The 27,038-nt window shown below is 38.4% G+C and overlaps 1 protein-coding gene and 1 pseudogene across 1 annotated transcript; one reads left to right on the top strand and one right to left on the bottom strand.

Annotated features, from left to right (window-relative positions):
- The first annotated feature begins 862 nt into the window (after positions 1–862).
- LOC120192965 lies at positions 863–18,772 on the top strand (annotated as a pseudogene).
- Positions 18,773–20,534: 1,762 nt separating this feature from the next.
- Positions 20,535–22,909, bottom strand: LOC120193057 (S-adenosylmethionine synthase 1-like). Its single transcript, XM_039195672.1, has 2 exons — positions 22,770–22,909; positions 20,535–21,836 (listed from the first exon to the last, which is right to left on the bottom strand). Exon 2 carries the CDS (start codon positions 21,827–21,829, stop codon positions 20,648–20,650), a length of 1,182 nt encoding a protein of 393 aa, XP_039051603.1. The 5' UTR covers positions 21,830–21,836; positions 22,770–22,909; the 3' UTR covers positions 20,535–20,647.
- Between the last annotated feature and the right edge of the window lie 4,129 nt (positions 22,910–27,038).

Here is a 27,038-nt window from a genome sequence, read left to right as displayed (position 1 = left end):
ACATAGTTTGTATTAAAAGGACAATCATTTTTAAATTTGCATTAAAACCACTGAATTATTTAAATCGTATCATTTAAGCCACTTGCCGTTAAAATCTAATGGACGGGTGACGTGACAATTAATAAAAATGTATATAATTACACATTTGATTCTCAATATTTATATATTCTATTAATTTAGTCTTAATTTAAATTTGATTCTCACTATTTATTCATTACTCACGTCAATACTTATTCATGACACACGTCATTAGTGCCACATGTCACCACCTAATTTAAAAATATTCAAATGATATTTAGCTTTCAATATTTTTATATATTTAAAACAAATCCAAATTCAATATTTTTTATATTTTAAGATAAAAATTTATGGAAGAAATCAGGTAACATAAAAATAAAATATTTTTTTTAAATTTAAACAAAATAAGTTTTATATTTTTATATTTTTAAATAATTGAATGTTATGTAAAATTTAAAATTTAAAATTAAAAAGAAATTAATTTCTTATTTTTATTTTATCAAAAAAATACAAAAAAAGTAAACAAAATTTTTGGAAGAAGTCATGTAATATATTAAAATATTTTTATATTTAAGAAAAAAATTCACGTGGCACTAATGACATGTGTCATGGTCATGTATTGACACGTATCACCTCTTAATTGAAGAGTTAATTTATAAAATTAAATTTAAATTAAGACTAAATTAATATAATACAAATATTGAAGGTCAAATGTGTAATTATAAAAATTTATGTTAATTTCCACATCACTCTTCCGTTACCTCTTAATGGCAGGTGGCTTAAATAATACCATATAAATAATTTAATGGTCATATTGATGCAAATTTAAAAAAAAAAAAAATTGGTCTCTTCAACCTGCATTGTTAGTTTTGTATTGGCATTCTACGGTTGCTCAAGAGCCCTTCACATTTTTGGATTTCCCAGGTTGCTCTGTGCAGTAGAAGGGAAGTATCTGGTACAGGAAGCTAATAACGAGTTGGTGGTGGATGACAATGATGATTTCAAGGAGCAAGATGAGCTACAATGTGTTAACTTTTCTTGCTCTATCTCTAATGTGATCGGAAGAGGATTCATTGAGGTGGCTTTTTCTTCTTTCTTATAATTGATCCCGTTGTCCGTCTCCTCCCTTTCTGTTTTCTTCTTTCCTCAACCGAAGTTGACATTGCCTTCATCTTCTCCAGATTGAAGACCATGGTCTTAATAGCAGCTTCTTCCCTTTCATAGTTGCCGAGGATGATGTTTGTTCAGAGATTAGAATGCTCGAGAGTGTACTGGAGATTACCGACCCTGATGCAGATATTGGCAGAACTGGAAAAATAGAAGCCAAAATCAAGCCATGGACTTCATTCATGAAGTTGGTTGGCTTCTTCATAGAAGTCAATTGAAGTTTAGATTGGGTCATTTGGATCCTAACCCCGAACTCTTCCCTCTAAGGCGTTTCAGGTGGCTTATGGAGTTTTCTATGGACCATGAATGGTGTGCTGTAGTGAAGAAACTCTTAAATATTCTTCTCGATGGAACAGTCAGTTCAGGGGAGCATCCTTCCCTTAACCTTGCATTAACGGAGATGGGTCTTCTTCACAGAGCGGTTAGGAAAAATTGTAGGCCTCTAGTGGAACTCCTACTAAGATTTTTCCCTGAGAAGGCATCAGATGGATTAGGATTTGAAAATGAGACGATGGCTGATTGTTTTCAAGAAAGCTTCTTGTTTAGACCTGATGCCATAGGCCCTGCAGGTTTGACTCCTCTTCACATTGCAGCAGGTAAAGATGGATCTGAAGAGTTGCTCGACTCATTGACCGACGATCCGGGAAAGGTAATCCGTTTTTATTTATTTGTAAGCATGCCTGGAAGAGAACTATAGAGTTGTTGCAGTTGTCATGAATTTTTTTTAATCATATTCTGAAATGCAACATTTGTGCCTCGTTCAGTCTAAATTCTATCTGCCTAAACTATTTCCCAGTTGAAGACACTTAAATTCGTCCATCATAATACATACATATATATAATGTTATAAATTATAATATATATATGGTTTATTTACATTTTTAAATTTCTGTTACAGGCCCAACAGTAATGGCCTAAATCCCGCGTGACCCCAGGTGTTATAGACCCAAACCAATATGGATTAGGGTTTGTATAAACCCTAATCTCTCAACCTCTCATCCAGCCGCCAAGCACCTTGACCATTAGATCAAGGTGTGATCCAACGGTCCACAACAGACCCCTCTAGGGTTTCCAGAGCCTAACAACCTTTACTCCACGGCGCCGTTCTCTCGAGAGGTCCTCACGTAGCACCAAGCAAACCCCAACGCCGCACGTCTCGCCTCCAACAACCGAGATTCTCGGCCACAAATAACAAACCCATTAGCAAGTAGGAATCAAACGCTAAAATAAGAGTAGTTTAGTCCAAATCGGACTCTAAAAATAGCTGAATCTAAGGCTATAAATACATGTAATCCATTTGTTTGTAGGGGACGGATTTTCATACGAAATACAAGCAGAAATTTCACAAAGACTACGGGTAATATTGGGTTGAAATCGAAGCACCTTTTCAATATTCTTGAAAAGAACAGAAGGTAAAGTTCGTACCTTTTTCGTTTTGAGGCTTGCATGTGTTCTCCTCTTCGTTTTTGACTTTAAAAGCAAAGTTTTGAACCGATGAGCATGGGGAAAAACCGAGTTTTCTTTTTTAGATCTACCCACCCCGAGGTTCGTTTTCAAAAACCATTTTGATTTTCTTGAAAAAGAGAAGGAAAGGATTCGGAAAAGAAAAAACACATATCGCCGCCGATGAACGGCGGTCGGCGAGGCAACGTTTTCTGGGTTCTTGAAGAACCACGGCGGCGTGTTCTTCAACATGAAGAACACGCGAGAGAGAATTTGAGAAGAGAGGGGAGCGTTTTTCTGGTGAGAAGAGAGCAAATGAAAGATTATAAATTTTTTTAAATTTTTATAGTACGACCCGCGTCTCGACTCGACCCAGTTCAGGGGTCCGTGTGTTTAATAAATTAGGAGAAATCACCCTTTTTGTCCCCTTAACTTTTTAAGAGCCTAATTGTTTTTTTTATTTGGCCCCAAATCTCTCAATTTGGTCCCTTTCCCAGTAATTCCTTTTTCCAAATATTATCATATATTTAATTATATATCTATATATATTATTAGCATTATTTTTTATTATTATTAATGCACATATTCATTCCTTATTAATTATTATTATGTTACATTATCCATTTTATATATATATATATGTACGAATATTTCTTATACCTTATTTATATATATATTATTAATTTATATATTTTTTAATTGTTTTGTTTGGTTATTTCCTTTTTAAGTACTATATCCTATAATTATATATATATTTCTATACATTTTTGGTTCTTTACTATTATATTATATTATTTTATTTTATTTTATTTTATATTATTGTTTTATTTTTTATTATTCTATTTTATTGTGTTTTTTTATTTTCGTTTTTACCTTTATTTATAAATTATTATTTTTTACTTTCATATGAAAGTATTTATGTCTTTATTATTATTATACTTGCCTACATTTTGTTTATTTCAATTTTTTTGCTCTTGCCTTTATTTTATTCTTTATTTATTTCTTATTTATTCTACTTTGTTCATTTATTCCATCTAATATGTTTCTTGACTTTTTAAGGATGATTTCAAACTGATCTAAGGTAAGCAATTTCGATCGTCGTTTTACCTTTTAATTTAAAGTTATGTTTTTCTTAACTAAAGACAACTGGAAATTATATAGTACCGGAAGGGCAGTTCAAGGGTGCTAACCCTTCCTTGACTGTAACCGATTCTCGAATCCAACACATCTTTGGGAAGACGCAAATCAGGTAAGAAATAAAGTATCCGGTCAACCTATTTGGTTTTAAATAAATGATCAGTGGCGACTCCAATCCATATTTTTCAAGTCGAAGCCCAATTCCGGGTCAACCGAAAGACGGTTACGACATCTTGGCGACTTCGCTGGGGAAAGGTAAGTGAGTCAGGCTAAGGTAATTTCCAGTTGTCTTTTTAACGAAAAGGGTAAGTTTAAATTTTAAGGTAACATTTCGATCCTTTTACTTACTTTTGATTATATTTTCGAGTAAATAGTTGTACTAATCGTTTTCTAATGATTTCAGCCTTCAAAGTTTTTTTCACTTAAGGCTCTAAACCCGAGCTCCGAACCCATTTTTAAGTGGGGGTGAAAGCGACGCATTCGTGTGAATTTATTCACCGCATATGCCTAGCAAGTAGCCTTCGGGATTCATATACCTTATGTCTTCGTATGAATTTATTCTCCGCATAGACATAAGGGAATGTGTCCTCTCGAGTTTAACTTAGTCCACACAAGCATGTGATGGGTTTAGGACTAAGGGTCTGGTAAGCCCAAGGGGACGCCGGTAAGGAGAACTCGGGTACCTTTGTTTTAGAACCTAAAGACTGTGGAGAATTAGAGCCTACCCCGAAACCACATTCCAAAACCTAGGATATTTTTACCCTAACCATGTTTTTTGTTTTTTTTTGTTTTCTCCCTTTTTGTTTATTTATTTATTTTTTGTACTAACTTTTTGCTTGTGTTTGTTTTTTAGCATTTGCATCATAACAAGAGGTCATTGATCCCTAAAAACATTTATTACACACAAAATAATCTGACCAAATGGACAAAGGTGTTGTAATACAAGAGATTAAAAACCCTGAGGTACGACTATGGTCCGAGAAGACTCGGAAGGAAAAGGGAGACAGTCTTCAAAGAAGCTATGTGTCAGAGCTGGTCAGCTATGCCTCTATCAGCCTAAAACAGAATGACGTGCAAGAGCTTCGAGATATCTGGGACAGTTGGAAGAATGATCAGAAATAGAAATTCAGCCAACGGTACGGTGACATTGCACTTTTGCTTCATATCAAGACCGATGAGCCCTTAATCAGAGCCTTGATTCAATTCTGGAACTCGGGATACAGTTGCTTTACTTTTAATCAAGAGGACATGGTGCCTACCATTGAAGAATACACTACACTGTTACACTGTGAAAGTATCAAACTAGAGAGGGCCTACCTTAAACACATTAAAAGCCAGTATTTCAAGAATACACTAGCCAAAGTTACCGGGGTTGACGAAAAATGGGTAACTGACCAGGCTCGATATAAAGGCAATGGGGAAGGAATTTCTTGGCTTCATATCAAGCAACTGATGAAGAACCATCCCGATGAGTGGAAGGCAATAGACTTGTTTGCACTGGGTATGTATGGTCTGATTATATTCCCGAAGACTTTGGGTTACATTGACGCTGCTGTGGTAGAGCTGTTTGAACAACTCCCGAAGAGAGTCAACCCAATACCAACTATCTTAGCCGAAACCTTTCGATCTCTCAACCATTGCAGAAGAGTTGGCGGAGGAAGGTTTGTTGGGTGTACTCAGCTCCTTCAAGTCTGGATCCATAGCAACTTTTGGAAGACTAATGTGGTGACCTATATCCGCTTCAGCACTACCTATTCACCTTTGGAAGAATTTATCACTAGGAAATGGCATGAAGGTGCTTCAAAAGAAAAGTGGATGAAAGTCTTTACACATCTTTAGGATCGGGATATTACCTGGAGAGCCCCTTGGTTGTTCCTTGGTGACGTTCTTTTCCGGTGTGGGGATTCTGATACTATGATCTTACTCGGACTTTGGGGTGTAGTTGGGTATGCTCCGTTGTTAGTACTTAGACAGTTTTGGGCACATCAATTTGTCCCCGCAACATACAGATTAATTAAATCAGAGTTTGTGTATAGCGGTGACAGTTATAAGAAGATGATCAAGGAAGCATCTGAGTCACGGAAGAAAGTATTTCGAATGGATGTCGTTGCTGCCAGATACATGTTTACTCCGGATTATGTGGAGTGGCGAAGATTGAGAAAGAATGATAACATCCCGGTGCCAGACTGTGAAGACACTCGGACTATGGAAGAACATCTCAGGCCTGTCCCTTCCAGACTTGATATAGCCAAGGTAGAGTTTAAAGCTGTGAATAACGAGCTGAAGCATAGGATTAAGGAACTTGAAGTTGAACGTTATCAATGGAAGCTCGATTCTGACTCACAGAAAGATAAAGCAGACAAAGAGGAAAGGGAACAGAAAAGAGTTTGTTTTGAGCTCGAAGACTTAAGAAAAGGCTATCAAGATAAAGTCAAGGATAACTCCAAGTTAAAAGTAACCTCTGAATACTGGAAAGACGAATCTCACAGTCTGAAAAGGAAATTCGAGGGGCCTGATGAAAGAGCTTGGAATGAACAACTGAAGACTGCTCAAAGGCGCTTGGCAGACAGTCAACATCAGAACCAACGCTTGAGAATCCGGGTGGCGAACCTCGAGAAACAACATGAAAAGGATGGCAAGACAATAGCTGAGTTAGAAGCTGTTGTAGATGGGTTCAAAAGGCAAGGGAACGAGCTTCAGTTAGTGCTCTTTGATGGAGGTTTACAGTGGCGTTTTCATTAGGAGCAAGCACAACGAAGGGTAAGGGCCAGAGACGTAACCATCTGAGATTTCCTGGAACAAGTACAGAAGGCGGCTCGTCATCTTCACGGCCTGGTAAGGGAAGCATGAGTGGTTCGACAAGGCATTCAACCAGTGACAGATGAAGGCAGAAGACTTGTCAATCTACTAGAAGCTGTTAGGGGTCTAGAGGATTTAGTTTGAATGTACCTTTAATTTGTTTTTATGTCTCTTAAAAGATAAAACATTTTTTTCCTGAATAAGGATTGTTTATAATAATGGACACTTTTCTGGATCAATGCCTTCAAATTACATACATCATGCATTGCATTTCTTTCATTTTATATTTCATGTTAGTTTTTATTTTATATTTTCCATGTTTTTACATTCGTATTAACTAACAAATGGCAAGACTGCAGAAAGAATTAGAGGACAAAATGGCTCAGAACAGTCAACGTACCATGGAGTCCATTAAGAAAAGAACGGAGTCCTTAGTTGACCAGATCGTGGCTAAGTTATCTGGTTTACAACAACAGACAAATACATTCGGAGAAGGTGCATCTGAGGGGATAACCATACCACCAACCCCACAAGTGGTTGTCTTATCCGGGACCTTACCCGGACTACAAGGTGACTCATCTGCCGCTAGAGGGAAAGTTGCATCAGTGGCAAATTTACAGACTTCTGTGGCAAAACCTGACGATCATCCGAACGACTGCCCTATCTCATATTTTGACGAGGAGGATAAGGCAAGGAAGATGAAAGAAAATATCAGAATGTTAGAAGATCAAATGAAGATGGTCCAAGGAGACCATGATTATTATGGTGTGGATGCAATGGAACTAAGTTTGGTTCCCGATTTGGTGCTTCCACCAAAATTTAAGGTTCCTGAGTTTGAGAAGTTCGACGGGAACAACTGCCCTTCAGCTTATATCACTATGTTCTGTCGGAAGATGATAGGGTACGGGGGAAATGACCAACTCTTAATCCACTGCTTTCAGGAGAGCCTGTCCGGTTCCGCTATCCGGTGGTACAACCAGCTCAGCCGAACTCATATCAAGACGTGGAAAGACTTAGCCAAGTCTTTCTTAGAGCAGTACAAACATATCAATGATATGAGACCAGACTGAGTTATGCTGCAGAGCTTGGAAAAGAAGCATAACGAAAGTTTCCGACAGTACGCACAGAGATGGAGGGCTTTATCTGTGCAAGTTCATCCACCCTTAGATGAAAAGGAAACTAGAAAGTTGTTTGTACAAACCCTGAAGGCACCTTACTTCGGGCATTTGGTAGCAATCACGTCGGGAAGTTTCTCAGATTTAGTCATGGCTGGTGAGATGGTTGAACTGGCCATAAAATAATGAAATATTGAAGGAGGTGACTCTAGTAGAAAGCCTCCCGTGAAGAACAAGGACCGCGAGATCAACAATGTCAAAACCTACAAAGGTGTTACAATCTCAAGTTCAAAAACAACTGCAGCTGTACCATCTGGTACTTCTAACTAATCTCAGAGAGAACCAAGGAGGGAAAAGGAAAGGGAGCAGTTCGATCCCATTCCCATGACATATATAAAGAGTTATATCAATAACTCTTTGACACTCACGCAGTATCACCCTACCCAATGGATCCGATAAAGCCCCCATATCCGAAATAGTTTGACGAGAACGCCCACTGTGAATATCATGGAGCTGTGCAGGGGCATTCAATTGAAAACTGTCTCGCATTTAAGAGACCGGTACAATGAATGCGGAACAAAAATTAGATTCATTTCAACTCCAGAGCACCGAATGTTGCCCAGAATCCCCTGCCTAATCATCAGGAGACAAGAATCAACGCAATCACCACCGAGAATGGCAGGAGAATTAAAACTTGTGTTTCGGAGATCAGAGCTCCTTTGGCTTGGATATGGAGCCAAGTGGTAAAAGCAAGGCTTATTACACCCCATTCACGTGAAACAAGGATTGAAGATGATAACAATTGTTGTTACCATAATGAAGAGGGGCATAATGTACAAGAGTGCCCAGAATTCAGATCGATAGTCCAGCTCATGATGGACCGGAAAGAGCTGGAGTTTTATGAGGAAATTCAAGATTCTTTGGAAGCAGAGGTTTGCGCTACCGGAGAATCATCAGACAGAAGGTTTGGTAGGGGTAGTCCTTTGATAATTACCCCTAAAGAGAAGACGACAACAACAACACAAGCCAGGGTGGTGATCACAACACCTTGACATTTTCAATACAAGGACAATCGACAAGTTCCATGGAAGTACGAATGCCAAGTGAGTACTCCTAAAGGATGTGATGGTAAAGTGGGACAAAGACCACTTGAGCCATTTAAACAAGATGTACTAACTGTTAACAAACCTATAAAGGAGGAAGAAGCCAAAGAGTTTCTCAAAATCTTAAAGCACAGCGAGTACAGCAACAGCTGCACAGCTTACCTATGTGTACTTCAATGCTAGCATTGTTTTTAAACTCAGAAGCACACCGAGAAGCATTGTTGAAGGTCCTTAATCAAACGTTTTGTGCCACAAGACATACCAGTCAGCAAGATGGATCGACTGGTGAACAATATTCAAGCCGATAATCTCATCTCGTTTTCAGATGATGAGATTCCATCCGGAGGAAGAGGCCGAACTAAGGCATTACACATCACTACGTACTGCAATGGGCACGGCTTACCGAGTGTGTTGATCGACAACGGCTCGACCCTGAACGTAATGCCTTTGGTGACATTGAAGAGGCTGCCAATAAATACCTCTCATATGAGAGCCTATCAAAACGTGGTCCGAGCATTTGATAGGACCAAGAGAGAGGTTATTGGCAAGATCGAGGTACCGTTGACCATCGGACCTGGCACCTATGATGTTGAATTCCTTGTGATAGATATCATGTCGTCCTATAGCTGTCTTTTGGGAAGGCCATGGATTTATCAAGCAGGTGCAGTACCCTCTACGCTACACCAAAAAGTTAAATTTGTTATAGACGGGGCCCTAGTAATTATCAATACTGAAGAATATATCGTGAAAAGTATGACCACGGAGGCCCCATACATCGAAGTAGATGAGGAAGTGGTGGAGTGCTCATTTCACTCCTTAGAATTCGTGAATGCCACATTCGTTGCAGAGGGAAGAAGGATTCCTAAACCCCGACTCTCCCAGTACACCAAAATAGAAATCAAGCAAACCTTGGGATGAGGTGCCAAGACCGGAAGAGGGTTTGGGAAATTGCTACCAGGAAAGATCAATCCAGTCCTTCCTGTTTAGAAGTTAGATTAGTTTGGGCTCGGTTTTCATCCCAATTACCACAAAAAGAGGAAGTAAGTCCAGAAGAACCGAGAAAGAAGACTAGTCAGGTTAACTGGAGGTGAACTTCAACGGGAACCCATGGCATTCCCACCTCTTTACCGCATATTCAAGTTAGGTGGTTATGTGTTCGAGACCACCTCATCCGATTTAGAAGCAGCTCTGAAAGATTTGAACATTAATGACGTGACCACAGAAGATGTTGACAACGAAGACAGATCCGGGATATGCCCCATGCCACATGGGTTCGTGCCTAGCAGTTGGTCGGTGGAAGAGCTACATGTGGTTTTCAAGAACCTTTCAGAGTAATATTCGAACTATCCCTATTTGCCTATACCCGGGGCAATAGGTTATCTTTTGTAAGGGTGAATAAACATTTTGTCTAAATTCAATAAAAGATGCATTTTTTCCTATGTCCATGGCAAACAAATTTTCTTTTATTTCTTTTTGAATTCGTTGTCTATTTTCTTCATTTCAGCACTTCATTTCCATTTCTCTGTCAAATTTAATTTTTTGACCGTTTCGTGTGGGATATTTCCTCTCACACACCCATACCTTCTTTGTTCCTTCAGGACCCCAGATAACGATAATGTAGGCACTGATGATCTTGATCCGAAAGTGGATTTTGAATCAGCCATTTACCTCAGGGAATTTGGGCACTGAAGATGACAGAAAAGAGGTTAAAATCGATACAACTCTCTCGGCTGAAGCCAGACAAAACCTGATAGTCTTACTTCAGAAGTATAGAGATGTGTTCGCCTGGCCATATCAAGATATGCCGGGACTAGGCACAGATATGGTAGTTCATAAACTGCCAATTAAGCCAGAGTACAAACCCGTGCAACAGAAACTGAGAAGGATGCGACCTGAGATGCTCCTTAAAATTAAAGAAAAAGTCAAAAAGTAATTCGATGTCGGTTTCCTTCAAGTGGGCAAGTACCCAGAATGGGTGGCCAACATAGTGCCAGTTCCGAAAAAAGACGGTAAGGTTTGTATGTGCGTCGATTATCGGGACCTTAATAAGGCGAGCCCTAAAGATAATTTTCCTCTGCCTCACATTGTCATTAGTAGACAATACAGCCGGGAATGCTTTCTTTTCGTTCATGGATGGATTTTCGGGATATAACCAGATCAAGATGTATCCTGAAGATATGGAGAAAACCACGTTCGTCACAATGTGGGGAACCTTCTGCTATAAGGTGATGCCCTTCGGACCAAAGAATGCTGGGGCAACATATCAAAGAGCTATGGTGACCTTGTTCCACGACATGATGCACAAAGAGATAGAAGTTTATATCGACGACATGATTATCAAGGCATAAACCGAGAATGAACATGTTGAGAATCTGAGGAAGCTCTTCCAGAGGTTGAGGAAGTTCCAGCTACAACTGAACCCTAGCAAGTGTACCTTCGGGGTGACATCCGGGAAACTGTTAGGCTTCATGGTCAGTAGAAAATGCATTGAGGTTGATCCTGACAAAATTAAGGCTATCCAGAATCTACCTCCACCTCGAACACAAAAGGAGGTCTGAGGTTTTCTGGGCAGATTGAACTACATAGCACGGTTCATATCCCAGTTAACCGAAAAATGTGACCCAATCCTCCGTCTTCTCCGAAATAATAATCCAGGAGCATGGGATGAAAAATGTCAGATTGCATTCGAGAAAGTAAATAAGTATTTATCTCACTCTCTTGCCTGATGTCCCCTATCCCAGGAAAACCTCTGTTCTTGTATCTCTCTATATTTTAGAACTCCATGGGGTGTGTCCTAGATCAACATGATGAATCTGGAAAGAAGGAAAGAGCCATCTACTATTTAAGCAAGAAGTTCACCGATTACGAGGTCATGTATCCTCCTATCAAGAAGGTCTGTTGTGCTTTAGTCTGGGCTACAAAAAGACTCCGACAATACATGTTGTATCACACTACTTGGATGATTTCCAAGTTAGATACCCTGAAGTACATGATGGGTGTACCTGCTCTATCTGGAAGGTTAGCCCGATGGCAGATGCTCTTGTCGGAATTTGACATCGAGTACGTGAGCCAGAAAGCAATCAAAGGAAGTGACATATCAGAGTTCTTAGCCAGTAGAACCGATGAGAGTTACGAGCCTTTGGACTTTGACTTCCCAGACGAAGACTCGATGGCTATCTCCTTAGAAGAAGCAGGGACTTCAACGGACAATTCTTGGAGAATGCATTTCAATGGTGCGTCAAATGCATTAGGACATGGTATCGGGGCAATCCTAATTTCTCCAGAAGGGAGTCACTACCCATTTACTAGCAGACTCAACTTCGATTGCACCAATAACATGGCGGAGTATGAAGCATGTGTCTTGAGAATCCGAGCTACACTGGGGCAAAGCATAAAGACCTTGCGGATATATGGAGATTCAACATTAGTAATCTATCAGCTCCGCGGAGAGTGGGAAACCAAGGATATAAAGCTGTTAGAGTACCAAAAACTAGTACTGAATCTGCTCGAAGAGTTCAACGAAGTCACCTTCCACTATGTGCCAAGAGAAGAAAATCAAATGGCTGACGCTTTAGCTACCTTGGCAGCCGCATTCAAGGCTGGCGGGGAGGCTGAAATGATGCCAATCGACATGCAGTCGTATGAGTACCTGGCTCATTGTTACCAAATTGAAGAAGTGAAAGACACTAAGCCTTGGTACTACGACATTTTGCAGTATATCAAGCATCGGAGTTATCCAGAAGAAGCCACTGAAACCGATAAGAGAACCCTTAGAAGGATGGCAGCTGGATATGTCCTTGACGGAGAGGTTTTATAAAAGAAAAGCCATAATCAAGTCCTGTTAAGGTGCGTCGATGCTGAAGAGGCAAAAATGATAGTGGAAGAAGTACATGATGGAGTTTGTGGAGCAGATTAAAATGGACACATGATGTCAAGACAAATAATGAGATGCGGATACTTTTGGTCCACACTCGAAAGTGATTGCATCAACTATGCTAGAAGATGTCATAAATGTCAGATTTACGGAGATAAAATCAATGTTCCACCTCATCCACTTCATGTAATGACGTCGCCATGGCCTTTCTCTGTATGAGGCATGGACGTTATCGGGCAAATCCATCCAAAGGCTTCGAATGGTCATCGTTTCATTCTCGTGACAATTGATTACTTCACAAAATGGGTAGAGGCTGCATCATATGCCAGTGTCACTCAGTCCACTATTTGCAAGTTTCTGAAAAAAGAGATTATATGTCGGTATGGTCTACCTGAAAGGATCATTAGCGATAGTGATACAAACTTGAACAACAAAATGATGAATGCTGCTTGTGAACAGTTCAAGATAAAACATCACAATTCCACTGCTTACAGACCAAAGATGAACGGAGCAGTAGAAGCAGCAAACAAAAACATTAAGAAGATAGTGGAAAAAATGACTGAAACTTACAAAGACTGGCATAAGAAGTTGCTTTTCGCTTTGTTCGCCTATCGAACATCGGTACGAACCTCGGCCGGGGCAACTCCATTTTCACTAGCTTATGGAATTGAAGCAGTGCTACCCATTAAAGTAGAGATTCCTTCACTTCGGGTCTTGACAAAAGTCAAACTGGATGATGCAGAATGGGTACAATCCAGATATGATCAACTTAGTCTGATAGATGAAAAGAGATTGAAAGCCATTCGTCATGGTCAAATCTATCAGAAACGAATGATCCGAGCACATGACAAAAAGGTGCACCCAAGAATATTTCGCGAAGGAGATCTGGTGCTAAAAAGAGTTTTGCTAGTCCAAAAAGATTTTCAAGGAAAATAGATGCCAAATTGGGAAGGACCTTATATCGTGAAAAAGGCCTTCTCTTGATGATCCCTTGCCCTGGCTGAAATGGACGGACCTGAACTGTCACATCCCATCAACTCGGATGCAGTCAAAAAGTACTTCGCTTAGGATGAAAACCCGAGAGGGCGTCCTAAGTTGAAAAAAAAGGAAAAAAACAAAAAAATCGTTTAGGGTGAAAACCTGAAAGGGCGCCCTAAATTGAAAAAAAATAAAAGGAAAAGAGAAAAAAATAAAAGAAAAAGAAAAGAAAATAAGGTGGGTTCAAGATGAAAACCCGCAAAGGGCATCTTGTAACCAAGGATGGGTCCAAGTTGAAAACCCGAAAGGGCGATTTGGATATCAGTTCAAGAAATCAAGACAGTGGAAGCATCCCGGCATCTGAATCTCCAACAAACTCAACAAGTCGGAGAAGGGTTGCACTCTCCAGAACGTTGTCGCATTCTCAAAGATCTCTTGGCAAAGGCTGTGTTCAAAGTCACTTGAAGGCTTTTCAGCTCAGAAATGCCCACATTATCGACATTCATATACACACTTCATCATGTATTCATTTTCCAAAATGTTTGTCATGTATTATTTGATATTTTCTCTCTTATGAATAAAGACAATCTTTCCTCTAAATCAATTCTGCTTGAGCATCTTGAATTGGATTTAAAATTAATGATTTATTTACTTATGCAAAAGATAATAGCATATTATTGTACAAAGATTCATTGAAAAGTACAGGTACCCAAAGCCGATTAAGGCTCATGCACATACTTGAGATGGTCGAGAAGCATTTCCCAAATCAAGAAGTAAATAGAATGTGCACATCATATTGAAACATTTAAAGAATTCAAGATCAATGATCAGAACTTCAAGATTTCAAAACCAAGAGTCAACAACAACAGGCAACCGGAGATCAAGATTTCTCTTCAGAGCCCCAAGATAACATATGTTGCATATGTATTTTGAACTCAAAGTGACACAGTTTGCTCGAGAGTAGATTTTAACTTCACAACGAAGGATATCTAGCTCGAAGCCAAACTTCAAAATAAAGGGGTCATCCACGGTTTCAACTTCACGACGAAAGGAATCGTGTCCACCCGTAACATACAATACTTGGATTTCAACTTCACAACGAAGGATATTCAAGTCAAGGCTCAACTTCACGACGAAAGGGCCATCCACGATTTCAACTCCACGACGGAGGATATCGTACCCACACAACCCGTGGTTTCAACTTCACGACAAAGGGAATCGTGCACACAAGACAGCACAAGCTCAACTTCACAGCGAAGGGGCGGCTAACTGTCAACTTTCCAATTTCAACTTCACAGCGGAGGATTTTGAACTCAAAGTGACACAGTTTGCTCGAGAGTGGATTTTAACTTCACAACGAAGGATATCTAGCTCGAAGCCAAACTTCAAAATAAAGGGGTCATCTACGGTTTCAACTTCACGACGAAGGGAATCGTGTCCACCCGTAACATACAATACTTGGATTTCAACTTCACAACGAAGGATATTCAAGTCAAGGCTCAACTTCACGACGAAGGGGCCATCCACGATTTCAACTCCACGACGGAGGATATCGTACCCACACAACCCGTGGTTTCAACTTCACGACAAATGGAATCGTGCACACAAGACAGCACAAGCTCAACTTCACAACGAAGGGGCGGCTAACTGTCAACTTTCCAATTTCAGAGCCAATTACAACTTCACAACGAATGATACAATTACAATTTCACAACGAAGGATATTGGACTCAAGATAGCACAAGCTCAACTTCACAACGAAGGGGCGGTTGACTGTCAACTTCCCAAGATAACACAAGCTCAACTTCACGACGAAGGGGACGGGCTGATTATCAGGGGCGGCTGACTGTCAACAAACAATTTCCCAGTTCCAGAACCAATTTCAACTTCACAACGGAGGATATTGGATTCGGAACAATACTTGGATTTCAACTTCACGACGAAGGATATCCAATTCTCAGGCTCAACTTCACGACGAAGGGGCCACCCGCGGTTTCAATTTCACGACGAAGGGAATCATGCACACAAGCGGCATCCATCTCTAGATTGGATTTCAACTTCACGACGAAGGATATTCAATTCTCAGGTTCAACTTCACAACGAATGAGCCATACGTAATTCCAACTTCACAAACAGATTGACCCAACTTCACGACGAAGGAGTCATCCGTAGCACCACAACACCAAAGTCTTTAAGATAAGTTTCACTTTCACGATGAAGTATCTTGAGCTAGAAGACGATCCAGAAGCTGCTGGTCAAAGCTTTGAGCTCGGTTTCAACTTCACGACGAATGATATCGCGCTCAGAATTTTCCAGATCAACTCAACCTCACGACGAGGGAGTTATTTCAGGATTCAACCCAAATCAACAAATCAGTCTCAATGTCAGATTTCAACTCTACGACGGAGGGCATTCGATAAGGACATAATTTGTGTCTTTTAATCTTTGCTCTATTTTCGTAACACGATAATGAGCAAAGAGGGGCAGCTGAAGACACTTAAATTCATCCATCATAATACATACATATATATAATATTATATAATGTTATAAATTATAATATATATATGGTTTATTTACATTTTTGAATTTCTGTTACAAGCCCAACAGTAATGGCCCAAATCCTGCGTGACCCAGGTGTTATAGACCCAAACCCATATGGATTAGGGTTTGTGTAAACCCTAATCTCTCAACCTCTTATCCAGCCACCAAGCACCTTGACCGTTGGATCAAGGTGTGATCCAACGGTCCACAGCAGACCTCTCTAGGGTTTCCAGAGCCTAGCAACCTTTACTCCACGGCGCCGTTCTCTCGAGAGGTCCTCACGCAGCACCAAGCAAGCCCTAACGTCGCATGTCTCGCCTCCAACAACCGAGATTCTCAGCCACGAATAACAAACTCATTAGCAAGCAGTGTTTTAGTAGGAATCAAACGCTAAAATAAGAGTAGTTTAGTCCAAATCGGACTCTAAAAATAGCCGAATCTAAGGCTATAAATACTTGTAATCCATTTGTTTGTATGGGACGGATTTTCATACGAAATACAAGCAGAAATTTCACAAAGACTACGGGCAATATTGGGTTGAAATCGAAGCATCTTTTCAATATTCTTGAAAACAACAGAAGGTAAAGTTCGTACCTTTTTCGTTTTGAGGCTTGCATGTGTTCTCCTCTTCGTTTTTGACTCTAAAAGCAAAGTTTTGAACCGATGAGCATGGGGGAAATCGAGTTTTCTTTTTTAGATCTACCCACCCCCGAGGTTCGTTTTCAAAAACCATTTTGATTTTGGGTTCTTGAAGAAATCACCCAAATAAACCGAACCAGAATTAACCGGCTGTAGTCGAAAACCATTCCCTATTTGGCGTGATGTGATAAGAACATCCAGAATCAAGAATCCAAGCATCCGTCAATTGTGTCGTTGAAATAGAAAGCATATCACCCTCACTGCAATCAGAAGTATCATCCTCGACCACGTTCAGACTTGGATGAGCCATCACGCTTCTCATCGGTCTGCTTTTTCAACTTCGGACAGTCTCGCTTCATATGTCCGCCTCCTTGCATTGTAACAGTGAATCGTCTTCTTATCCCTGGATTTGGATCTGGAATTCGCTTCCCGGACCCTGCTTCTCTGGCTTCCGTCCACGATCTCGATTACCCTTGACATATAAGCTATCGGCTTGAGAGCTTTCCCCTGCATTCTGCTTCCGCTGGTTTGTGAGCCAACAAGGCTGCAGTCTCCTCACATTGATAGTCTCTTTCCCATATGTAAGAGTAGTCACCATGTGTTCGTAAGAGGAAGGCAACGAACACAACAGAATCATCGCTCTGTCTTCATCCTCAATTTTCACATCAAGCCGAGCCAGATCAGAACGATTTGATTGAAGACATTCACGTGTTGCGCCAAATCGTGATCGTCCTGCATCTTCAGCCCATACAACCGCTGCTTCAGATACAGTTTTGTCGTTAAGGATTTGGACATAAACTGACTTTCCAACTTCCTCCAAATTCGTCTGGAGACGATAGATGCATGACGTGATACATGACCTCGTCCGCCAAGCATAATCGTATGGTTCCTGCCGCTCGCTGCTGCAATTCTTCCAATCTTCCTCATCCATCGACGCCGGCTTTGTAGGTCGCAAAGCTTCAAGATCCCTTGCTGCGCCAATAGATCCTTCACCCTCGTTTGCCATAATCCGAAGTTACCCTGACCATCGAATTTCACGACTTCGAAGTTGCTCCTGACATCTGATACCAATTGTTGACGAAAACGGGTAAAGAAAACGAAAGAACACGAGAATTTTACGAGGTTCGGCAATGTGCTTACGTCCTCGGTGCCTAGGCGGCGCTAGAAGTTTTATTCAATGATATTTTAGGTCTAGGTTACATCTCTATTTATAATAGAAAACCCTGGTACATAATTACAAAATCAAACCCTGTACCGTACGCGGGGCTGCGCCCCCACACCCCCAACCCACATAATTCATAACCCCACAACGAGACTTTTTATGAGCCATACATAACAGTAATATTCATTGAAGTTAAGACTCAAGTGTATTAAATATGAATACAGTTATATTATTTTCTTTTTTTGGGTTGAATTTCATTTGAAAAATAATTGTATATTTTCCATTTAGGTTGGCATCGATGCTTGGAAGAGTGCTCGAGACAGCACCGGTTCTACACCTGTAGATTATGCTCGCTTGCGTAGCCACTACTCTTATATATTCCTGGTACAAAAGAAAATTAATAAGAGAACATCATCTGGGCATGTAGTCGTGGATATCCCGAGTGCCATCTCCGACTGTAGCACAACCCAAAAGCAAAATAACGAATCTATATCCAGCTTTGAGATTGGGAAGCTTGAATCGAGATCCATGAACCGACAATGCAAGCTTTGTGATCAAAAGCTGGCATGTGAATACAGAACAGCCAACAGGTCATTGGTGTACAGGCCTGCAATGCTCTCCATGGTAGCAGTCGCCGCGGTATGCGTCTGTGTTGCTCTACTATTTAAGAGCTGTCCCGAAGTTCTGTATGTCTTCCGTCTCTTCCGGTGGGAATTGTTGGACTACGGAGCAAGCTGAGTTCCAGCAACTCGCCCTACGTCGGTAACTCGACTATTAATAAGGGCTTGTATTTGTATTCGAAGTGGTGTTATATACACCAGGATTAGGACAGATGATTTTCTTTTCTTGTCTTTGATACTAACAGCGGGAGATGCAGCATAAAAACCATTAATATTGAAATCGTGTGTTGCAGCCCAGATGATTTTCTTTTCTTGTTTTGTTCCATTTCAAGCATCTTGTCTTCAAAAGTCATTATTTACCAAACAATAATTCAGTTTTTCTTAGTGTTTTTCCTCCAAAAAGAAGAAGAAGAAGAAAGACAGAATTATCTTCTTTTAAATCAGCTTTATCTTTCGAGGGAAGTTAATGAAATATAAGATTATTTAATACATTTTCCTTTTAACAGGTTAAACTTTTAATATTAAATTAAATATACATATATATCTGAAAATTTACAGAATTTTATCCAAAATTTATATAAAAAATGTATTTATCTTATTTTTTACATAATTATTATATTAAATAATTTTTAAAAAAATATGTCAGGGCCATGAAAACAAATCAGGATTTGGGGTGCAATGAATTGGGGGTTTCTGAAGAAATTAGGGGAATCGAAGGTTTCTGTATTTGATTTGGGGTTTAGGGCAGAATGAGTTGAGGGTTGAAGTTAATACGATCAACTTAAGTGGAACGTGGTCGTGTGGGATAATTCATGGAACGGTGTCGTGTAGTAAATTGGGTAGGTAAAGTTGGGTACTTAGTAATGGGCTGAAGGTGGGTCCAATTGTTTGGCGGGTTGACCCTGTAATAAACAGTCGTCAGGGATGTTAGTTGTATAAATCAGAATCTACTGTATTTGGAATGTATCTCTTGAACATATGCAATAAAAAAATCTTACTGTTTCTCTTATTTAAACTCTCCAATCTTCCCTTACTCTTCCTTCTCTTTCATCCCAAACCATAACAATATACTTTATATTTAGGGTAAATTATACATTTAATACCTAAATTATTAGTTTTGATTCATTTTAACTTTTATTTTTTTCTTCAAAATCATGTCTAATGTTTAGTTTTTATTTCATTTTAGTACCTTACCGTTAAAAACTTAACGTATTTAGTACCTAAACTATTAGTTTTGATCCGTTTCAGTACTTAAAAAACAAAAACTAAAGTTTTTAAGGCCGAATACTAAAATGAAACAAAAACTAAAAACTATGGTTTGAAGAAATTAAAAGTTTAGATATTAAAACAAATTAGAACTAATAATTTAAGTAATAAACGCGTAATTTACCCATGTATTTATATATTATCATTACTCTTTAAAATATATTTTTAAAGAAATGTCAAATGATTTGGGCCGGCGATCTTCTTGGCTGTGCTGCCATTTCTTCATGTTTATTGCTTGAATTGGTTTAAGGTTCCATTTATTTTGTTGGTCGAGTTTCTGCAGGCCCATTTGCCCTCGGGGTCTTAACCTGTTTAGTTGAATGAAACTTCCCCTCGACCTGAAGAATGGCAAGAGCATCTATAGGTTTCGCAACGGATAAAAATATGAAGGTTAACATGCACAGATTTTAGTGCAGCCAAAAGAAGATGTCAATAAACCAACACACAATTGATTATCTCACATTACTAATGATTCCACATATTGATGTTGCCTAGCGGAATTCCACAGAGCAATCATGGAGGGAGCTTCGTTAATTCGAGTGCCACCAATCTAATATAGCAAAATTCTCATACTTTTTTTTTGGCAACAGGCAGTAAATCATGACGCATAAAATCAAGATAACCAAAACAAAAGGAACAAATATAAAAATGAACAGGGAATTATATGTATGAGACTAGAAGCATTATGGGGATTGCATATATAGGGCAGCCGCGATGAAACCAATATTATTCAGCACTATGGACAAGCATAGCACCGTGCAGCAGAGGGATAAGCATGGCTCAACTTAAGCTTGGGGCTTTTCCCACTTGAGGGGCTTCACAGTTTCCCAGGTGAAGTCAGGGTCGTCCCTTCCAAAGTGTCCATAAGCAGCTGTCTTCAAGAACCGGCCGTTGCCACCCCTCTTGAGGTCCAGGTTGATGGTGATCATACCAGGCCTGAAGTCGAAGTTCTCCTTCACGATTTGGAGTATTTCCTTGTCGGGAATCTTACTGGTTCCGTAACTGTCGACGAAGACAGACAAGGGCTCGGGCACACCTATAGCATAGGAGACTTGGACGAGGCACCTGCAGGCGAGCCCATTTGCTACGATGCTCTTGGCAGCCTGCCTAACGATGTAAGCACCACTCCTGTCCACCTTGGTTGGGTCCTTTCCGGAGAAAGCACCACCACCATGGGCTCCCCAGCCACCGTAAGTGTCGATAATGATCTTACGTCCAGTGAGACCTGCATCACCATGAGGACCACCGATGACGAAACGGCCTGATGGGTTAAGGTGGAAGATTGTCTTCTCATCGAGGTACTTCTCAGGGATGACAGGCTTGATAACATGCTCTTTGAGGTCAGCAGCAATTTCATCATTTGTAACAGTCTCATCGTGCTGGGTGGAGATGAGGACAGTGTGAACGCGAATTGGAACCATGGCACCATTTTCATTGAAGTACTCGACAGTAACCTGGGTTTTACCATCAGGCCTTAGCCAGGCGCATGTGCCATTCTTCCTAACCTCAGTAAGACGTGCACCAAGCTTAGTGGCAAGAACATGGCTAAGAGGCATCAATTCAGGGGTTTCATCAGTGGCATAACCAAACATATGACCCTGGTCACCAGCTCCAATCTCCTCTGGGCGCTTAGTAAAGTGGCCATGGACACCCTGAGCAATATCAGGGCTCTGCTGCTCAATGTTGACCAAGACCTTGCAGTTGTCAGCATCAAGACCCACATCATCAGAAACAAATCCAATTGAACGGCAAGTGTCACGAACAATCTTCTCGTAGTCTACGTTGGCCTTGGTGGTAATCTCTCCAAAGACCATGACCATGTTGGTCTTGGTGCATGTTTCACAGGCAACCTTGCTGTCAGGGTCCTGGGCAAGGCAGGCATCGAGGACAGCATCAGAGATCTGGTCACAAAGCTTGTCGGGGTGACCCTCGTTTACGGACTCCGATGTGAATAGAAAGGTCTCCATTCTAAGTCTGCACGTTGCAAGAACCAAACGAATCTGAATACAATTTTTTAGCAGTAACTTCACAAAAGAAACATTAATTCCTAATTAGTGAGGCTAACAAAATACAGCATGCTGATGAGAAAATACCACAGAATAAAAGAATCTTAGCAACGATACAAATTGTTCATGCTTTTCTTGATCAGTTAAAAATCCAGGAGAATCACCATGAAGTCATAAAGCACAATAGCCTCAAGTTTGCTTGGAAGATTTTTGTTTTTAGGAAAATGCGAACAAAAAAAGAAAAGAAATAAACAGATTCCTTTTACGTCACAACAACATAAGTTAATAATCTAGAATTTAGGAATTATATTCATGGATTCTATTGCAATTTGATGTTTATATTATTCGCACTAATTTCAAATTGTCAGAAACAAGTCAACAAATTCATCTATTCCGTTTATCCCCTGTTCTTTACAAGACCCAAAGTTACTAAGCCAGCATAAATGACTGATACACATCCAAATAGTAGTAAAATCACATAAAAGTTTCTAAATTCTGTACTCAATTTGAAAGCTAAAAACAGAAGAGATCCAGTAATCCTACTCAATATTGGAATGCTCTTCAAGTAAAAGTTAAATTCAACAAAAGTTTAAGGCATCATTAATGATCGTCAACCGTCAACAATAACTTCACGTTCAATCCAAACATAATGAACATTGTTTGCAGTAAAATTCCATAAATAATCCATAGATCTCAGATCTTTAAAAAAAAATCAGAAACCGGTATGTTAAAAACTCGAAAACAACCATAAAACCGCTCAGATCTGCAAGCATTTCAACCAAACTTAACTAGAAATAGAGAAACAGAAAACTCATTTTCCGCTGCTGCTACGAACAGCGAAGCGAAATCTTCGAACAAAAACGAAAAAGAAAAAGCAATAAAAAAGGGTAGAAATGACAACCTGGACAAAGAAATCCGAGCGGATCTGAGTCTTCTGTCACAAGAGGAAGGAGAGAGTGTTGAGCAGACCACACCTCTAGAGAAGTGGAACTCAACGGCACAACGAAGTTGGCATCCGAGCCTGCTATTTATAGAGAAAATGGGAGAGATGAGTAGGAATCTGGTGAAAGTAAAACTGGATCTGACGGCTGATATCAAAGTTTGGGAATCCAGATCTGTAGCCCTTGGATGGCAGATAACTGTCCGATTGTGATTTAATAGCCTGTTATTGATTGGTTTAATTATGCATACAGTCCTTTTGGTCTTCATAATTTAATATATGCAATTTTAATAATTAGATGGAATTCCGTTAAATTGATAACAACTATATTAATTAAATAGTTAAAAATTATAACTTAACATAAGTCCACTAACAATATCTCAATGGAACTTTAATTTTCAAATCAGATAAATACAAAGATTAAAATTTAAATATTCATAGATTAGAAGGATTGGAAAGAAAATTAGACTTTGTTAAGCTTATTGCATTCATCAACTTTTTGGTTACCTAATTTAGGTTATTAGTAACCGGGAAACTCCGGTAACCACCAACCGTCGCCAGTGATATGGCTTTACGGCTTTGCTAGAGCCGTTTGTCTCACTAGCTTCCAAAGCCAATATGCCACGTGGCTTTACACGTCCGGTCTAGATATTTTTTCGCTATGGGCGAAAATAAAAAATAGACCTCTAATTTAAAAATAAGTTTAATAAATGTGATATAAAATTTTTATTAGAATATTTTTATTAAATTAAATAAAAAGTAATTCATTACAATTTTAAAATATAAAAAAAATATTTAAGCATATAAATACTTATTAAAAAAATTATCTTTAAGCATTTCTTGAAGTAAAATCATTGATGATAGTGTCAACATCAATATTTTTTAATATATTTTTCTCAAAACAACATTTGGGAGTAAAAGAACTATATTAATTAAAATTTGGAAATATATAAAAATCAAAAGAAAAAATTGAAATTGTGATCTACTTAAAACTTTCAGAACAATTTCAATATGATTCAAGCAACACAACTGATGATAAACAATTGTGACTTCGTATTTGTGAGAAATATGAAAAATTAAAACGTGAGAGTAATAATTTTCAGGTGAATTGTAAAATATAGAAGAGAAAAGTACTTAATTTTTTCTCCCATTGAGTTTTGAAGAGAAAAAAAAATAACGTTAATAAATTTTTTGATTGATATGGAAAATCTGGAAATAGATTTGGTGAATTGATGGTGGGAATTTGAAAAGACTCAAATTAAAAAGATTCAATTAGATTTTTTTTAATTTTGAGAAAGAAATATTAAATTAGAGTTTTATGAGAAGTTAAAGAATTTATTAATATTAATATAAAATTCAATGATAACAATCGACACTTTAATAATTACCCCATTATTTTATTTTAAATATTTTTAATTTATTATAAACAATAAAAATATTATATTATTTTTAAATTTGTGTGTCCTCGTACCTGACCAAAGGTCGGCCCTGTGGCTTTGCTTGATCATTGATTTACAAAGATAATTAACTATTTATTTTTTGAAGAAGAAACTAATTTTATTCAAAATAGAAATATCTCAAATTATAATAAAGATTTACAATAATAATCGTAAATTAAACACATAATTAGGAAAATTTCATATAATCATTAAAACAAAACTAACAACTTAATATCACATAAGGATCATACAAGAAAAGATTAAAATCTAACCAAGAAACTCAAACAAAGATAAAAACAGATCTGATCGTATCGACAAATGAACCCCAAAAGAGGATCAAACTATTGAAAAACAATCGACAAACCGCAAATCAGACTCGAACGACGTGAAAAACTATCCACAAACATAAATCTGATATCCAAATCCAATCTGAGGTTGTAAAGCAGAGAATATTAACAAGATATCAGATAAGCGTCATCTTAATCAGTTGTGGTGATGTCAAATCAACCCTTAGAAAAAAGATAAATAAAAAAATATCAAATAATCGAAAAACATTCCAAAAAGCATAGGAAAAAATGTCATAAAGACATAAAATATAGCATACAAACATATTTATTCAAAATAAAGAAAAGAAAAAGAAAATAGAGATATAATATATAAAAAAGACAATAAAAAATATCGACGATCGATAATTAACATTAAAATTAATACTATCATCGATCAGTAAAGACGAAGAAAAAAGAAGTTAGCGACACATCAATGAAGAAAACTATGTTTTTTCAATGAAAGAACTTTTTTTCAATGGAAATTTTAGTATCAAAGTACTGAACTAACCTTGTGGAATAGGTCCAGAAATGATATTCCCGTGGGTGTTTCGGTCAAAATATTGTTGCCGACATTTATAGTAACATGCTAATGTTTCAAGCGGTGGTCCTAACAATGTATGTTTGCATCATAATTATTACAATATTCATTTAAATTTAGTGTAAAAAGTCCCTTTGAAATTCATCAAATCAGCAGTTAACAAAAATTATCAATTCCAAGGTTTATTTGGGTACTAAAAAGTTCAAGCACTCATATTTTTTTAAAATTGAGGGCTTTAAACACTTTGAAATTGTACAATTTTTATGGGATATAAGGAGTAGTACTTTTCTAATTAAATTTAGAAGGAATGTTGAATATCGATAGCGTTCAAGAAGAGCAAAGGGCCACCAAGAAAGTAAAGAATCGAGAAATATCGTTTGAAGAGAATGAACCAGTTCAGCCAACAGAGAACATGCAAACAGAAGAAGAAACTCAAGGTTATGTTGACGCGAACAAAGAACTTCCCAAGATTTTTGAGAAAATTTCATATGCTGCTATGGTTGCTAGTGGATCGACTATGAACAAAAACCCCCCCGTCAAGATGCCTGAAGAAGAGATAGTTTTCTAAGAAGGAGATGTCACCATGGACAATACCGGAGATTATTCGAAAAATAAGTTTCTCTAAGTGAATTCATGATTTGATATATCGCAACATGAAGCATGTTATTATCACTAGACTGCTGGGGAAGAAGATAGGATATAAAGCACTGATAAATATAATATATGCTTTATGGAATCCAATAGGCAATTTCAACTTGATAGATCTTGATAATGATTACTTCTTAGTGAAATTCGAAAATCTTGAAGATTATACGAGAGTACTCACCGATGACCCATGGATGATTTATGGAAGTTACCTAAAGGTACAACCATGGTCGAGAAACTTCACCACATATGAAAAGCACCCTTCACAGGTCAATGCTTGGTTGCGCCTACCTGGACTACCTTACAGGTATTATAATACCATGCTGATCAGGATAATTGCTAATGTTATTGGAAGAGTTATCAAAATTGATTATAATACCAAAGTTGGAGAGAGGAAAATTTGCCATAATTGCAATAGTAATTAATCTGAATAAACCTCTTATTCCATGCATGGGAATTGATAATTTCGTCCAAAAGATTAAATATGAAAGGCTGCAACAAATCTGTTTTAAATGTGGTACATATGGTCATGCAAAAGAATCCTACCAAACCAATCAATAAGAAAATCCGATGGAAGTTACAAGCACTAGCCAAGATATTTGTGAATAATCGACTGTTGATAATAACAAAGAAAGCCTTTTTGGCCCTTGGATGGTGGTTCAGCAAAGAGGAAGAAATGGTAAATATCAAAGAACACAGATCAAAAAACAAAGAAGTGGAACGAACACCGAACCAGGGTTCCAGATTTGCTCTGCTTCAAAAGGAAACGTTGGAGGAAGCGCTCAGGGATAATAATAAAGGAAGCCAACATATAAACAGGGAAGCTGATATGCAAAAATCTTATACAAAAACGCATACATCAATAAATCAGACGAGAAATAGAATGAAAGATGGAGAAAAAACAAGAAACAATCACATATTAATCCGAACATAAGAGAATACATACCAATCTCAGAATAGAGATACTTCCATCAGTCTTGAAGAGGATAATAACAACTTAATTGATGTTCCTATTGCTAACGGGGAACTGATAGAGAGTGAAGATCATACTAAGGAGCAAAATATTGGAGGAATTCAAATTACGGCAAGTGCAAATGCTCGAATCAATGAACACAGTTTAGCTTTGGGAACTGGAACCCACACAGCTATATCCATTCAAGAAGATGAAAACATTCACAATCAAACTTCTAGATGGAATTTCAACAAGAAGCCAAACCCAAATTCTCGTATTACAAAAAAAGACCTTAAAGTCAGGAAAACTAAAAATCTAATCACTCCTAAT

This window comes from Hibiscus syriacus, unplaced genomic scaffold (genome assembly GCF_006381635.1).
Source record: "Hibiscus syriacus cultivar Baekdansim isolate YM2019G1 unplaced genomic scaffold, ASM638163v2 tig00116984_pilon, whole genome shotgun sequence".
NCBI lineage: Eukaryota > Viridiplantae > Streptophyta > Magnoliopsida > Malvales > Malvaceae > Hibiscus > Hibiscus syriacus.
Note: the sequence above shows the minus strand (reverse complement) of the source record. Positions and strands in the feature narration are given on the sequence as shown.

Excerpts from the sequence above, each read along its gene's own strand:
- LOC120193057 (XM_039195672.1), bottom strand. The coding sequence starts at position 21,829 with ATGGAGACCTTTCTATTCACATCGGAGTCCGTAAACGAGGGTCACCCC.